This window comes from Notamacropus eugenii, chromosome 2 (assembly GCF_028372415.1).
Source record: "Notamacropus eugenii isolate mMacEug1 chromosome 2, mMacEug1.pri_v2, whole genome shotgun sequence".
Classification (NCBI taxonomy): domain Eukaryota; kingdom Metazoa; phylum Chordata; class Mammalia; order Diprotodontia; family Macropodidae; genus Notamacropus; species Notamacropus eugenii.
This window is the reverse complement of record NC_092873.1, coordinates 386,570,553-386,587,426: the sequence shown is the minus strand read 5'-3', so window position 1 is coordinate 386,587,426 and position 16,874 is coordinate 386,570,553. Positions and strand designations below refer to the sequence as shown.

At 40.1% G+C, this 16,874-nt stretch overlaps 1 protein-coding gene across 3 annotated transcripts in view; it reads left to right on the top strand.

Annotated features, from left to right (window-relative positions):
- Window positions 1-15,413, top strand: part of TRIM67 (tripartite motif containing 67) — a 72,867-nt gene extending 57,454 nt beyond the window's left edge. For all 3 annotated transcript variants that reach the window (XM_072638594.1, XM_072638593.1, XM_072638592.1), the window contains 3 exons: window positions 2,918-3,221; window positions 12,718-12,880; window positions 15,260-15,413. In XM_072638594.1, the coding sequence (XP_072494695.1) occupies window positions 2,918-3,221; window positions 12,718-12,880; window positions 15,260-15,325 (533 nt within the window). In that variant the 3' untranslated portion in view covers window positions 15,326-15,413. The remainder of the gene's footprint in view (window positions 1-2,917; window positions 3,222-12,717; window positions 12,881-15,259) is intronic.
- Window positions 15,414-16,874: the final 1,461 nt, after the last annotated feature.

Here is a 16,874-nt window from a genome sequence, read left to right as displayed (position 1 = left end):
TGCATAACTCGGCACCTTCTCTGCAATGGATAGCATTAGACTCTGGAGTGGAGAACCTGGGGTCTTCAGGCCATATGTGACCCTCTAGGTCCTCAAGTGAGGCCCTTTGACCGAATCGAAACTTGAAGTTATCATTTGGATTCAGTCTGAAGATTCAAGCTGAAGTTTGGATTCAGTTAAAGGGTCACACTTGAGGACCTAGAGGCCACATGTGGCCTCAAGGGCCCAGGTTCCCCACCCTTGCTTGTGGGTACTCAGGAGTTAAATATCTTTCTGGGGTCATACAGTCAGAATGTGTCAGAAGTAATAGTAGATCTGCCTGCTAGAGGCATATTTAAAATATGCCAGCTTACAAAACCACTAGACAACTCTAAAAATGTTCACCAGCCTCCTTTATCCTGACAGGTGAGTTCTGTTCCTCGCTGTGTAAAGTTGGGCAACTTGAATAACCTCTCTGTGTCTCAGTTTCCTCATCTATAAAATAATGTAAATTTAAACCCTGTGATGCTAGCAGAATAGCATACCTCACAGCAGAAGGCCTCAGTAACCTAAAGGTAGACAGTACTCATACGATTTTATAGTCACAATTTTAAGGGAAGATTTCAACTTGGATCAGCTAAGTACCATAGTGAATAGAGCACTGGGCCTGGAGTCAAGAATAACTGAGTTCAAATCCAGCCTCAGACATTTAGTAGCTGTGTGACCCTGGGAAAGTTGTTTAAACTCTGACTGCCTCAGTTTCCTCAATCTGTAAAATGAAGCTAATCATAGTATCTATCTCCTAGGGCTTTTGGGAGGATAAAAGGAGTTTATTTATAAAGCATTTTGCAGACATTAAGGTACTATATAAATGCATAAGTGTTAGCTGTTATTACTTGCCTACAGCCTACTTCCTCTGATAACTGGGGAGCTGCATAGTTCAACAGACTGAGAGTCAGCAGGCCTGACTCTGACAAACAGTTAGCTGTGAGACCTTGTTCAAGTCTCTTCATCTCTCTTAACCTTAGTTTCCATTTCCCATGTTCATGCACAAGCTATATACCCCATGACTTGTAATGTTCTCTCTTTCTCTCTCTCTCTTTCTCTCTCTCTCTCTCTCTCTCTCTGTCTCTCTCTCCCTCTCTCCCTCTCTCTCTCTCTCTCTCTCTCTCTCTCTCTGTCTCTCTCTCTCTGTCTCTCTCTGTCTCTCTCTCTCTCTCTCTCTCTCTCTCTCTCTGTCTCTCTCTCTCTGTCTCTCTCTCCACTTCTTGGAACTCCTAGCTACCTTCTTGGCTCAACTCAAAGAGCAATATCCTATAAGAGACCTTTCTTGTTTCCCCCAGTGTTTACCACCACCACCCACTCTCCCAACTATTTTGTGTTTATTTCATACATATTTTGTATTTATCTCTGTCTGTGTTATTTCCCCTAGAAAATCTTTTGTTTTTGTTTCATATTAGTGCTTAGCACAGTACCTGTTCCATGTTGTTGTTGTTCAGTCTTTGTCGGTTGTGTCTGACTCTTCATGACCCCATTAAGGATTTTTTTGGCAAACACATTGGTGTGGTTTATCATTTCCTTCTCCAACTCATTTTGCCAATGAGGAAACTGAGGCAAACAGGGTTAAATGACTTGCCCAACATGACACAGCTAGTAAGTGCCTGAGTCTGGATTTGAACTCAGGAAGATGAGTCTTCTTGATTCCAAGGTTGGCACTCTATCCACTCCACCACCTAGCTGCTTACCTCATGGTAGATGCCTAATTAGTGCTTTGGGGGACTGAATTGAATTGAATTAAACTGAACAATAGTCAGCTTTGGTCTCTTAATTTCCAAAGAAAATTAAATGAAACATAGAATCATAACATTTTAGAACTAAGAAGATCCTTACAAGTTATCTAGTCCAACTTCTCTCTTATAATTAATTACACAATCCCCCACATTCATTTATTACTACTACGTGCCAGGGACTATGTGAGGCATTGGTGATACAAAAACTCCCTCAGGGAGTTTACAATCTACTTGAGGAAAACAACATGTACATATATAGGTATGCACAAAATAAATAAGTAAATAAAAGGTAATGTTGGGGTAGGGGGTAGGGGGGCTGAAGTACTAATAGCTGGAGAGAGATGAGAAAAACCATAGGCTTGAGTTGAGCGTTGAAGGAAACTAGGAATTCTAAGAGGCAAAGATGAGTAAGGAATACCTTCCAGGTTTAAGGATCAGCCAGTGCAAGTGTGTATAGAGATAAGACAGAGAGTCAGGTATGCAGCAATTTACAATCCAGTACAGTTGGACAATAGGGTAGGGTGTGTGATAGAGAGTAATGTGAAAAAGGCTGGAAAAGAAGGTTGGAATCAGGTGGGGGAATGATAAACAGAGGAGTTTAAATTATTCTAGAACTCATAGGGAGCCATTGGAGTTTATTGAGTAAGGGAGTGACTTGGTCAGATCAGTATCTTAGAAAAAAATCACTTTGTTAACTGTGTGAAGCCCTTTTTCTATCAGACTGAGAAGTGAATAAGTATCTCCATAGTGCCTACTTTGTGCCAGGCACTGTGCTAAGCCCTTTTTATAATTATTATTTCATTTGATCATTACAACAACCCTGTTGGAATAGGTGCTATTATTAACCTCATTTCCCAGTTGAGGAAACTGAGACAAACAGAGGTTACATGTCTTGCCCAGGGTCACAAAACTAGTAAATGTCTGAGTGTGAATTTGAATTCAGGTCTTTCTGATTGTATGCCCAGTATTCTACCCACTGTACCACTAACTGCCTCAATGCTATTTAAATTCCTTCCCTTTGACTCTCTCTCTCTCTCTCTCTCTCTCTCTCTCTCTCTCTCTCTCTCTCTCTCTCTCTCTTTTCTTCTCTCTCTCTCCTCCTCTTCTTCCTCCTTCTCCTCCTGTTCCTCCTTCTTCTTCTGCTATAGTGGCCTGGTTCACATTCGACCCCAACTCTGGCCACCGGGACATAGTCCTGTCAAATGACAACCAGACGGCTACATGTAGCAGTTATGATGACCGGGTAGTGCTGGGTACAGCAGCTTTTTCTAAGGGAGTTCATTACTGGGAATTCCACGTGGACCGATATGACAACCATCCGGATCCAGCTTTTGGTGTAGCCAGAGTTAATGTGGTCAAGGATATGATGCTGGGTAAGGATGACAAGGCCTGGGCCATGTACGTGGACAATAATCGAAGCTGGTTCATGCACTGCAACTCCCACACCAACCGGTGAGTGGTCCTGGGCTTGACTCTCCCTTATGACCTGGGCTCACTGGGGTCTCTCTGAATGAACATTCCCATTTGAGTGGTATCTTTCTCTTCTGTTTTATAATCATTATCACCTGAGAGGTTGGGAAATATTTTAGTTACTCTTGGTCCCTATTTTCAAGAAGGAAAAGTGGAGGCCCAGAACACAAGCAGAAGCTAGTGATTACTTGGCTCAGTACAAAATGATACCAAGAGCAAGGGATGAGTTGAGAAACAGCTATAACAACCACATAGATATTCCTTTATTGCTTCCTATTCAACCCATCTCCCCCAAAGTCAGCCATGACAAGGATTTGTGCCCTGGCTTAGAAAGGTCTCTTGTGAATTGACCTTCCTCATTTCCTAAAACCTTTTTTTCACTTTAACCCAAAACTTACCTCCCTCAAATTCACAGTTCTTCTTTAATTAAATGGCTTCCCCAGCCATTAAATACTAGTTGGTTCCTATTTGGGGGGATCTTATACCTCTATCTTATTGAAGATGGTTTTCCTCCCTGGCTTTGGGTTGGCATGCTTTGCCCAGCATTCACTGTATTCTAAGTTCTATTATTGTGCTTTCTCTAGCAGGGGTTTCCCAGGGGAGGAAGGTCTCGTTCCTGTTCATTTTGTAAATATGTACATTGTACCTCCTAGATCATTAATGTAGTCCTGGAACAGACTTCAGAAGCCATCTATAACCTCTTTTTTTTACATATGAGGAAACTGAGGCTGCTCAGTCAGGTGATGTACCCAAGGTCACAGAGAAAGTGTCACAAACAGAATTTGAACCCAGTCATGTGATTTCAGGGAGAACATTTTTTCCACTGTACCATATTGCTGTCTATCTTCCTGCTTTTCCTTAAGTATAAGACAACAGGAGTATGTTACAGGAGATAAAAAATACCTTAAAAGGACCACATTTTATTCATCTTAATGGATCCCTTAGCACTGAGTATAATGCTTCTTTACATACTATACTCACAAAATAAATAGCAAGTTCTCAACAAATAGTGTTGGAATCAAATGAGTGAAAGAAAAGAATTTTTTAAAAAGATTACGGGAATTAAGATAGCAGACTTATTACAGCCTCCTGAGTACAGCAGACGACTGACTAAAACCTGACCAACCTAACTTGCAGAAGGGGAGATTGGTGTTCTTTATCAGCCTGGTTGGAAAGAAGTATCTGCAATGCCTGGACTCACTGCAGTATTTCATGGTCACCTTGGTCACTCTCCTTAACCACAAAGAATGCGACAGCACCAACCTGACTCCTCCCTTCTCTACTCAGTGCCCTCTTTCTGTTTCTCTGGAGAGATTTCATCTTTACCTTCTGCCAGGGTACACAAGTAATGGAAAATCACTGAAATCAGTCACTGTACTCTCCTCTGGCCGAGAAACCTAGAAACAGAGAGGGAAAAAGCCCCAAGCCTCACTCTGCTTCTAGATTTTCCATGTGCTATTCTCTGTCCAGCCAGAAAGGACAGTGTGGGTTAGAGAAGTCTCAAGGGCAAAGCTGGAAACTGAGTCTTCAAAAGAAAATTCTTTGATTTCCTCTGTCTTGCTTGGTTCATTCTGGCAAACCCCTTAGAAAGAGCAATCAGATATTTCTCCCAGACACTGAAAGGAGTCATCTTTTCTTATTGGGAAGCCTGGACCTGGAAGAGAAAAGTAATTTGTCCAAGGGTACCCTAATGGTCCAGAGAAAAACTAAAATTGTGGAAAACCCCCCTCCTCAACCTCCTTTAAATAGAGCTGCATTTTTCCTAGTGGAATGTATATGGCTGTTTTTAAGGGAGAGGGATCTTAGTTCAGTCTACTCCTATACTCCCTACAAAGTTGGCAACCATCTTCTGGGGAGGACATGCCATGTCCCCCCCTATTTTCTATAGATGTAAGAGATTTTTCCAGTCAGGCCCTTAGTTTTTAGCAAGGAAATTGAGATTGGCAAACTTGCAGAACTGTAATTTGCAGAGATCCCAATAACCTGATGAGTACCACTGATTTCAGTTTCCTCCCTCTTGAGACTGTTAAGCTGTGAGGATGGGGCCAAATAGAGAGTTATTGGCAGCATATGTATGGAAAGGCCATGGGAGAAGGTTGAGGGAGAGAACAGTCAGGATTTCTTCAGTATCTGGGGTTACAGGCTTATAGAAGCTACTGCTGGAGAAGGCTTTCAGGCAACAGTAAGGAGACTAGTAGGGGTAGGTATGGAGCCAGTTAAGTTTGGGGAAGAAGGATGTTTGAATCTGTTCAAGACAAAGGCTGGCTTCACCTACTTGAGTGTGGCATCTTTGTCGCCATGTTATTAACCACTTCCCTGTCCTGTACTGCCACACTGTGGTCTATATCAGAACAGCACTAGTTCTGATTGTTTATGTGGCACGCTCAAGCTTTGCCATTCTGTTCTCAACACTTGGTGCAGGACCCCGAATCCCCAGCTCCAGACACATCCTTGCTCTACACTCTGAGGGAGCCACTCCATGGCCAGTATTGGGAAAAAATAATTGTGAAACAGACAAGGTTTGTGCTCAGTGCCTCCAATTTCCCTTTCAGAGCTTTCCTTCCTCCTTCCTCCTTATTATAACTTAAATTCATTCCTCTTTCCTTCTCTCCACCCCAACCCAATTAAAAAAATCTTTCAGTTAAGGGGTGAATTCATTTGTACCAAGGTATAAATACTTAAAATATCACCTCTCAGGAAAGGATTTACATTTTTAATAGACACCAATGCTGAATAGTTCTAATATATTTTCAAGCTCTAGGATGAGTGGGAATTTTTTTTCTAAGTGGAAGCCTTAGCTCCTACTATCAGTGGAAGTTGGGCAGATAGGAAGATTTGTTATGAGCTACTCAGTCAGTCGACAAAGATTTATTAAGCTCTTACTATGTTCGAGATATTGTGCTAAATGCTAGGGATATATATATATATATTTTTAAACTAGACTAGAGGGAACTATTTTGCATCTTTAGTTTCTTTGGATACTTTACCAAAGGGCTGAGAGATCTAGAATTTTAATTTATGCTATTAATTGCAATTATCTCTTTGTGAGGAGTAAAGTCATTTCTAGGCAATAGTGTAAAGAAGTTCTATTGACTGCACCCTTCCCACTTTGCTAATATACTTGCCTACCTGGCATACTCAGTAGCCTCATGATGCTTTATGCACTGAGACCTGCCCTTACCAGGTAGCGCTTTACTCAAAACATGATCTCACCCATCAAAGCTCTGAGCTCCTCAGTACTCTGATCCTGGTTAATTAGAAAGAAAATGTCCAAATAAGGTGAATCCTCCTAAGAGGTGGGCTAGCCACTTACTGTGTTCACCTTGCCAAGGGTACTTACATTTTAAAAGGGATTTATTTGTGAGAGACAACATACTATAGGAAAATGAGTAGTACTGGGCTTAGAGGTTTGGGTTTGAGTTTTAACTCTGCCATTGTGTAACTGAGTGACCCTGGACAAATCATAACCTCTCTAAACTTTCCTTATCTGAAAAAGGAAGATAACAGAATTACTGTGAATGCCTCGCTACTGGACAATACAGATCATAGATTTAGAACTGAAAGGGACTTTAGAGATGATCAGGTCTAAGCTCAAAACTGAGACCTAGAGAGATTGTGACTTGTTCGAGGACCCACATGCAGTAAGTAGCAAAGGGAGAATTCCAATGGGATTCAAAAGTTCTCTGCTTCCACTTCCAGAACTCTTACTTACCCATTGCACCACCAAATTACAGGGTGTTTATGAAGGTAAAATGAAATAATGTACATAAAAATGTTTTGTACTTCTTAAACCAAACCACTAGGTACACTGAATTTATAGCTACCCAGGAAACTGGGTATCTGTGTCGATATGTTCCAGTCTCAGACTCTTTATATCCCAAGCTGAACTTCACATCTATCACCTCTAAATTGCTTCCCTATTCTCCCAAACATCCAATCTCAAAACCTGGGAATTATCTTGGACCCTTTTCTTTCCTTCTGCCTCTCCAAGTTCAATCATTTGCTAAGTCCTGTTAACTCTATAGCAGTGGCGTCAAAGGCAACTAGAAAGAGGGACATTAAATTATACATAAGGATCCTTTGGACTGCTGAGTTAACTTAGAAAAGTACATATTAACATTTGCTATTGTTCAGTCATTTAGTTATGTTCAATTCTTTGTGACCCTATGGATTATAGCACACCGAGGGGGTCCATCCTCCACCACCTCCTAAAGTGTGTCTAAGCTCATGCTCATTGCTTCCATGATTCTATCTATCCATCCATTCTCTGCCATCTCATTTTCTTTTTGACTTCAATTTTTTCCAACATCAGGGTCTTTTCCAATGAGTCCCATCTTCTTTGCCACCATAAAGAGAGCTCGTATAAATATTTTAAAACATATAGCTTCATTTCCTTTTTCCCTTGATCACCTTGGGAAACAAACCTAATAGTGGTATTGCTTGGTCAAAGGATATACAATTTTATAACTCTTTGGGCACAATTCCAAATTGCTGTCCAAAATTGTAGAATCAGTTCACAGTTTCACTGAGTATATTAGTGTCTTAATTTTTCTACATCCCCTCCAACACTTGTCATTTTTCCCTTCTATCATTTTAGCAAATCTGATAGGTGTAAGATGATGTCTCAAAGTAGTTTTAATTTACATTTCTCTAGTTAATAATGGTTTAGAACATTTTTTCACATGACTATGTGCAGTTTTGATTTCTTCATCAAAAAAAACTGCCTGTTCATGTCCTTTAATCACTTATTACTTGAGGAAAAACTTATATTCTTATAAATTTGACAAAGTTCTCTATATGTTTGAGGTATGAGGTCTTTATCTGAGAAATTGTCCATAAAATTATTTTAGATTCTTGATATTTCTCCCAGCAACCATAATTCTGGCTTTTAATTCATCCAGCCTGGCGTTTTGCATGAGGTACTCTGCATGAAAGTTAAGTAAGATGACAATATACAGTCTTGGCATTCTCCTTGTCCAATCTTAAACTTATCAGTTGTTCCATGTTGCTTCTTGGGCCATATCTGGGTTCCTCAGGAGACAAGTAAGATGATCTGGTACTCCCATCTCTTTGAGGATTTGCCACATTTTGTTGTGATCTACACAGTCAAAGGCTGCAATGCAGTCAAAGAAGTTTTTTTGGAACTCCCTTGTTTTCTCCATAATGGGTCGTTCCTCTGTCTCTTTGGAAAAATAGCCTGTTGTGATCATTCTCAGTTGATATATTGCTGAAGCCTAGCTTGCAGATTTTTAAGCTGGCATATGAAAAGAGCACAATCACTTGGTAATTTGAACATTCTTTGGGATTGCCCTTCTTAGGATTGGAACATAAACTGATCTTTTCCAATCCAGGGGCCACTGTTGAGTTTTCCAAATTTGCTGGCATATTAACTGCAGCACTTTAACAGCACCATCTTTTAGGACTTTAAATAACTCAGCTGGAACAATAAGGCCTCCACTAGCCTTATTGTTAGCAAGGCTCCCTATGGTCCACTTGACTTCATTCTCCAGGATATATAACTCTAGATCAGTCAACACACCATCATGGTTATTGGTGATGTTAAGATCTTTCTTATATAATTGCTCTGTGTATTCTGGCCACTTCTTCTTAATCTCTTCTACTTTTGTTAAGTACCTACCATTTTTGGTCTTTTATCATGCCCATTTTTGCATGAAATATTCCCTTAATATCTTTAATTTTCTTGAAGAGATCTCTTGTCTTCTGTTTCTTTGCACTGCTCATTAAAGAAAACCTTCTTATCTGTCTTTGCTATTCTGTGGAATTCTGCATTCAGTTGGGTTTATCTTTCCCTTTCTCCTCTACTTTTCACTTTTCTTCTTTCCTCAACTATTTGTTAAACCTCATCAGACAGTCATTTTGCTTTCTTGCTTTTCTTTTTTCTTTGAAACGTTTTTTGTTGCTGCCTTCTGTACAATATCTCAAACCTCCGTCCATAGTTCTTCAGGTACTCTTATCTACCAGATCTAATCCCTTAAATCTAGTCATCATTTCCACTTCATATTCATAAGAGATGTTATTTGTGCCACACTTGATTTGGGAGTCTTGGAACTTAACTGTAATATGCCTGCGAGTTTTCCTTGTAGGATCTCTTTCAGGTGGGTAATTGGTGGACTTTTTCCTATTTCTACTTTCCCCTCTTGTTCTAATACTTAGGGACAATTTTCTTTATTTATTTTGTGTATTATTGTATCAAAATTCTTTTGTTGATCAGAACTTTCAGGTAGTCCAATTATTCTTATGCTTTCTCTTCTTGATATGTCCTCTAGATCTGTTGTTTTTCTTATGAGATGTTTCACATTCTCTTCTATTTTTTCATTCTTTATATTTTGGGTTTTTTTAAAATTTCTTCATCTCTTATAACTTCAATGGCTTCCCTTTGACCAATTCTGATTTTCAAGGAGTTATTTTCTTCCTTAAGATTCTGGATCTCCTTTTCTAATAGTTTGACTTTCTTCTCATAATCATCTTGTTTTTCCTGTACTATTCTCATTTTTATTTTTAATTTTTCCTCAATGTCTCTCATTTGATTTTTTAAAGTCTTTTTAAGTTTTTCAATGAATTCTTTTTGGACAGGTAACCTTTTGTAATTATTTTTTGGGACAGAAGAGGGTTTGGTTGCTTCAGTATCCTCCTCTGAAGACAAACCCCAGTTGTCTCTAATTCCATATCAGCTCTCTGTGGTTGGATTCTTTCTCCCTTGCCTGTGCAGTTTTTGCAGGGGGGAGGGAGGGATTATTTAGTTTTTATAATCACCTCTGGTCCTGGATTATAAAGGATAGTGCCTCTGGCCTCTGATCCTCTTCAGTTCTCCCCTCTGACCTTGTACTCAAACCAAAACCTCCAGCCTCCTGTAAGTGTCCACAGCCTGTGGAGTCCCTGCCCCACTGCTTCTGCACTCACTAGGCGTGTGCTGGTTCCTTTTCACTTCTGTCACTCACCGCAGGACAGCTGAATCTGGCATTCCTTATCAGAAGAGGTTCCCTAGATCTTCTCCAGGTCAGATGCCCTACTCACTTCTCTCAGGGTTAAAATTTCCTTTGGCAGACAGAGGCAGTCTCCCAACCCAGCTAACCTCAGGGCTTGCAGTCTGTGGCTTGTTATGAAAGTGGCTCTTAGCCTGGAGGTGTTTACTCTTCACAGGGAGGAGACTAGTCCTGGGATTTTTCTGCAAGTCTTCTCCAATGGTCCCAAGAGGACCCCTGTTCTGCCCCTGTTCTTACTTGTTTTCACAGCTCTATTTTCTCTCACAGGTGCTGTTTTATCTCTTTTGTGGAAGAAAACCGTGACAGCTTGAAATCTTTTGATCTACTCTGCCATCTTCCCAGAATCCTCTGTTATTCTCTCATTTTTGAGATTATACTTTAGTACTGATTTTCTTACTTTTTTTATTGATTATGAGGGCTACTCCATTTCTTGTAAGGATTCTTGCCCACAGTTATATATGTAAAGATCATCTGAATTAAATTCACCCCTTCCTATTCATTTAAATTCACTGACACCCAAGATGCAGATGTTTAATTTTTCCATTGCCTGTTGACTACATCCAGCTTGGTCCATAGATCTTACATTCCAGTTTCCTCTACAATATTGATCTTATCCTCAGCTGAACTTCCTTCTGGCTTTGATCCAGCAGCTTCATTCTTTCTGGAGCAACTTGTAGTTGTCTTCCACTATTCCCCAGTAAGATATTGGACACCTTCCTGCCCGAGAGGCTCATCTTCTAGTTTCATACCTTCTATCATTTTGATATTGTCCATGGGGCTTTCTTGGCAAAGATACTGGGGTGATTTACTATTTTTTTCTCCAGTATATCACCTTTTGTCAGAACTTTTGACTATATTGTCCATCTTGGGAACCCTACATAGCATGGTCCATGGTTTAATTCAGCTATGTAATCCCCTTTACCAACAAGTCAATGATCCTGGAGGAACATATTAACACATTATCTCTGTTTCATTGTATTTTCATTTACTTTGTTAAATATTTCCCAAATACATTTTAATTTGCTTTCCACAGTTTGACACCTCTACTCTACAATATCTTTCATAACCTATACCTTTCTCTCTACTCACACTGTCAATACCCTAGTTCTAGCCCTTGTTACTTGGACTATGCTATTTCGTAGACCTTTTGTAATGGCTTCCTCAATGACCTCTCTGAATCCAGTCCTTACCATTTCCACTCCATCCTTCACAGAATTGCCAAAGCAAGTGTCCTAATTCATAGATATCATAAAGTCAGGCTCCTGAGGAAAAAACCTTCAGTAATTCATTAGTGCTAAAAGATGTAATAGAAACTCCTTAGCCAGTTTTTCAAGTCCCTTAACCTCCTGCTTCCAACCTAGCTTTGCAGCCTTATGTTATATTGATGCCTTTCACATACTCTATGCTCTGGTCAAGTTATTATTTGTTTCTCACTGATCTCATCTTCTCAGTCTTGTACCTCTGTAGATTTGCTAACATCATACCTTGAGGTAACTTCCCACTGCTACCTTGTTGAAATTCTCACTCTTAAAAGCACAAGATTAGGTGCTACCTCCTTTAAGACTTCTATGATTCTCGCTTTCTCCCAATTAAAAGTGATCCCTCCCTCCTTTAATTTACTGGGCCTATTACTCTATTTGGACCACCCCTTGCACCCTCTGTCACAGGTACATAACGTATGCTTGGGAGTGGAGATTTACAGTTGAGGATTGAAGGTGCACAGAAATTAAATGTTCTGCCTAAAGTCACATGGGTAATAAGGGGCAGAGCAGTGATTTATACATAAATTCTCTGACTCCAAACCCGGGACTCTTTTCATTGTACCACACTGACCTTCCCTTAACTATATTTGAACAAATTATGTTTATGGCCACATCTTGTTATTCACCCAATTTTTGACTCCTAGAAGACAAAAGCTATGATTTTTTTTAAATCCTTTAATCCCATTGCTTGGTACCACACTTTATGCTCAATAATTATTTAAAGGTTAGTTGAATTGGTTTCAGTTGAGTAAAGTCAAAGGATTGAATCTCTAGTGCTGGGATTTCAATAGGGGTTTACTAACTGACTTGCTTAAAACAGATTGTAAAGTTTTCATTGTAGGCATTTACGCCTCAGAGTTGGTAAATGCTATATATCAGGGCTTGATTTATTGTTAATTGAGTTACTGTTTGATTGTCTGGATTTAAAAAAGTGCTGATAATGCAGATGAAACTGGAAGGTAGGTGCATCCATTCTGCCTGTCCCCATCTTCTGCAGCTCAGTTATTAAACATTTACCAGCACATCCCCATATTGCTCTATGTGCAATGCAGAGTCACTTAACTGGTCCTTAGTTTCTCATCTATAAAATGAGTAAGTTATAGTTGGACTCTGAGGTCCCTTCCAGCTTTAAATCTGTGATACTGTGATCACCTATTTCACCAACAGTGTAAGGTCAGCATTGGTAACTGGGCTTTGTTGGGTTTCCTCTAGGACTGAAGGTGGTGTATTTAAAGGGGCTACAGTTGGTGTACTTCTGGATCTGAATAAACATACCCTGACCTTCTACATCAATGGGCAACAACAGGGTCCTACTGCCTTTGACCATGTGGATGGGGTCTTCATGCCAGCTGTCAGCCTCAATCGAAATGTTCAGGTATAGTGAATTCCTTGGGTCCCAAAATGGTCTGGAAACTCAGCTGAGGGAGTCACCTGTAAATAAAGTTCTGCATCACTGCGGTCTTTGAAACCAATCCTGCCTCTTGGAAGTTGTTGATGATGGAAATAATGATACCCAATACACATTCTGGTTTTTCACCCCAAGAGAGGAAGAAAATAGCTGTTTCTAAAGCTGTTAGCCTATGGGAAGGGTGGGAGCAAAAGAAGCAGAATGGTATTTTAGCTCAATGAGACTACTGACCTGGGGAAGTTGAGGTGGAAAAGTTGGAGCAGGTGATAGAGTGTTTTCCCTTCTAAGACTGTACCACACACACTACCTCCCTAGTTATGGAGACCTTCCCGAGTACTGACTTTTAATTCCATGCCTCAGATGTGCTGATATGCTGTTTCATGTGCCTGCCCTTTGAGGATGATGTACAGAAGAAAATAATTATAGGAGACTATTTGAACAGGTGGAGGTCTTCCCTAGTGTCCTCCTCCCCTACTACCTTTCCTATGGCTCTCATATGGACTAGGAGGAGAACCTTTTCTGGGGGATCCCCATTGTTGAATGCAGGCCTCAGATGAGTGATGATGACACGTGGAGGCCAAGGCTCATCAGATAAAAGGTTAGAAGCATTTCCCCAAAATGTCAGTGAGACAGAAGAGGGAGAAGTAAAAGATGTGGCTGTGGACCCAACCTTTACCTAGATTTTAGAATAGATTCTACTACATTTTGTGCCAACATTGTAGAGAAGATAAAGAGATACAGATTAGGTGATATTATAATTAGATGGAGTCAGGGCTGATTGCTCAGTAAGAAATAAAGAATAGTTTTTGGTGGTTCAATATTGATGTGTCCAATCTCCATTGTAGAGCCTCAGAGAGCTCTGCTTGGCCCTATGTGTTAAAATTGTTTTCAATGACCTGAATAAAGGCATAGGTGCTAGGCTCATCTAATTTCCAGATGACCCAGTTTGGATGGAAAAGCTAAAACACAAGATGAGAGTTAGAATCTAAAAGGATCCTGTCAGGCTAGAGCACTGGGTTGAATCTAGTAAGACAAAACTCAATAGGGAAAAGGGTATAAAGTCTTATACTTGAATGGGGAAAAAAATAAACATTACAACAATGTAGGAGAGGCATGGTTAAACAGTAACTGCATTTTATTGGACCAAAGCCTTGAGAAGAATCAGCAACATGATGTGGCAGCCAAAAGTTCCACTTCAGTCCTGGACAGCATTAAGAGAGACATAATTTCCAGGAAAAGAGAGGCCTGCCGTCTGTTCTGGTCATACCTCATCTGGAGTACTATGTTCAGTACCCTTCACTGGGTCTCGATTCTGGGTGCTACATGTTCATTCTTGTTATCCCCCCCTCCCCTGCTTAGCACAGTGCTGGATACATAATAAGAGCTTGATATATTTAAGTTTGTTGACTTGACATGGTTAAGATGGAGAATGCCCAGAGGAAAGCAACCAGCACAATGAAGGGCCTTAGGAGGATCAGTTGACACATTGACTTTCTTGGAGAGGGTGTAGAGGAAGAGACATGTTGAGAATCTTGAGGTACTTGATTGCCTAGGGTCACGTAGATGCTAGGTGTCTGAGGCCAGATTTGAACTCAGGTCCTCCTGATTTCAGGGCAGCATTCTATCCACTGTACCATCTAACTGCCCAGAAGGGCAGCCTTACAAAAGAAGAATTAGATTTGTTCTGTTTGGCCCTGGAGGACAGAACCGAGAATACTAAGTGAATATTGCAAAGAGGCAATATCAGAAAAAGCTTGCTAATAACTGGAGTTGTTCAAAAGTGGAATGGGCTGCTTCAGGAGGCAATGAATTTCCCGTCCTTAGAGGTTTCAGTGGATGAACACTGGTCAGGTGGCTATAATGAGGATTTTTCTCATGTCTGTATGTATTGGACTACATGGCCAATGGGGTCCCTTCCACCTCTCAAATTCTTTGATGATGCCCTCAGTTGAAGCAGAATTGCCTCTCATCCTCAGGTCTTCAGGATTATCTTTGGAAAGGGGGCAGACCTGGGTCTGTATGTACAGCAGTCAGTTGGCCAACAAGCATTTCTTAAGGGCTTACTATCTGTTGAGGCTGGAGATAACAGAGGAAAGCTATAAGAGTTTCTATTCTCAAAGAACTCACATTGTCTGAGGTCTAATGGGGAAGGCAACATGGAAATAACTGCCCAGCAAGATATATGTGATGTAAATGGAAGGTAATTTCAGAGAGAAGTAACTAGGGTACTCTCTGAGCTTGTGTCACAAATCACTCCAGCTGTTATTCATGTGGTTTCTAGACTGTTTTAAATGTCCTATTTGAGGCAACAGCTCTACCTGGAGTTATCCCCTCTTCTTTTTCCAGGTTACTCTGCACACAGGACTAGAGGTACCACTGAACACCAGGCAGCAAAAACTGTCTGGCAACTGAAATCCCAGAAATTGATGATCTTCAGTGAGAAGATCCTCCCTGAGAGAAACTCAGCCATCCCTCTCTTCAAATTTAGCACAGAATCTATCCTGAGTCACACAAAATGGTCAAATGAGGAGGGCTGCCCAGGAGCCACTGAAGACTATGTAAAAAACTTTTCCTATGGAGAATCAGGAATGGGTCTCCTCACCACAAGTCCCTTTTCACATACAGAAGTGGGTGTGTGATCTGCATATTTTATCCTCATAGCCTCACTTTTCCATAGCAGAGCTCTTTAGGATGGGATGGGAGACTGGAGTAGCTTGAGATTAAGCATTACTCTGAGAACCTCAGAAGTCAGAGTTCCTTTCCCTAATTACAAGAAAGGGAATTTTAACAGGCAAGTGAGACGGCAAGTCTAGGTGGTATGTGTAGGTTTCTTATAACTCATTTTAAAATGGGAATTAGTTTTTTAGGTTTCCATTTCCTGGTTGTGAGAATGATACTTCCAGAAAGGGTAATAATGACTGTTTAATTCCAAGTACTAAATGGAGTGTGCTGTATGATTTGCCTTTTTTCTGAGATGCCCCTACTTCTTTGCAGTCCCATGATTGCTAAACTCTCCTCTTGGGATAGGAAAATCATTCCTTATAATTCATATCTCCAATTTCTTCCTTCAGGAGTCTGTAGTCTGCTACTTGATACCTGCTGGTATCAGTCCAGTCTAATAATGCAATTTTAAAAACATTTGTTAAGCACCTACTGTTTGCATAGTTTATTGCCCTGCACACGAAGTTATCCAGAACATAGAAAAAAAATAGATCCTGGATTCTAGTTTTTCCATTGATTTGTTCTGGACTTCACAGAATGACTTTCCTAGAACTTGCAATATCTGACTCATCTGTGTTGTAGTCCAGGCAGTTCCTTTCTCCTTCCTTAATTAAGATCTACCTTAAAACAGACACACAGACACACACAAATACACACATCCGCAGAAGAAATCTGCCTAAACGCTCTAATGCAAACATTAGTGTTTTCCTGAAAATATATTGAGCAAATTACAACCTATCCCTGGGTAGCATATCCCTCCCTGGAAACTCAATTCCAATTAATGATGTGCTGGTAAATGTCTAACAACTGCTATCTGGGGGAAAAATAAATACGCACAAAACACTTTTAAATTTAGTCTTAATTATTAACATTTTCTCCAACACTTTAAGTCTAGACAATCAGCAAAACAATAAATCAAGCCTTGATTTGTAGCATTTGCTAATTTTTAAGGTGTAAATGCTCACTAAAAGCTTAACAATCAACTCATACCCCTAGTTCCAATAGTCAGAGCAGAAATAATCTCCAGGTTCTTTTGCAAGGAATCCTTCTGTTCCTTATTTGGAACTACCAGGGGTTAGCACATAGTAGGTGCTTAATAAATTCTTGATAATTCATTGATCACCAATCTGAAAGGACCAGTAGTCCTCTATCCTAGCTAAGGAAAAAAAAAAAAAAAAAATATATATATATATATATATATATATATATATATATATATATATATATATATATATATATA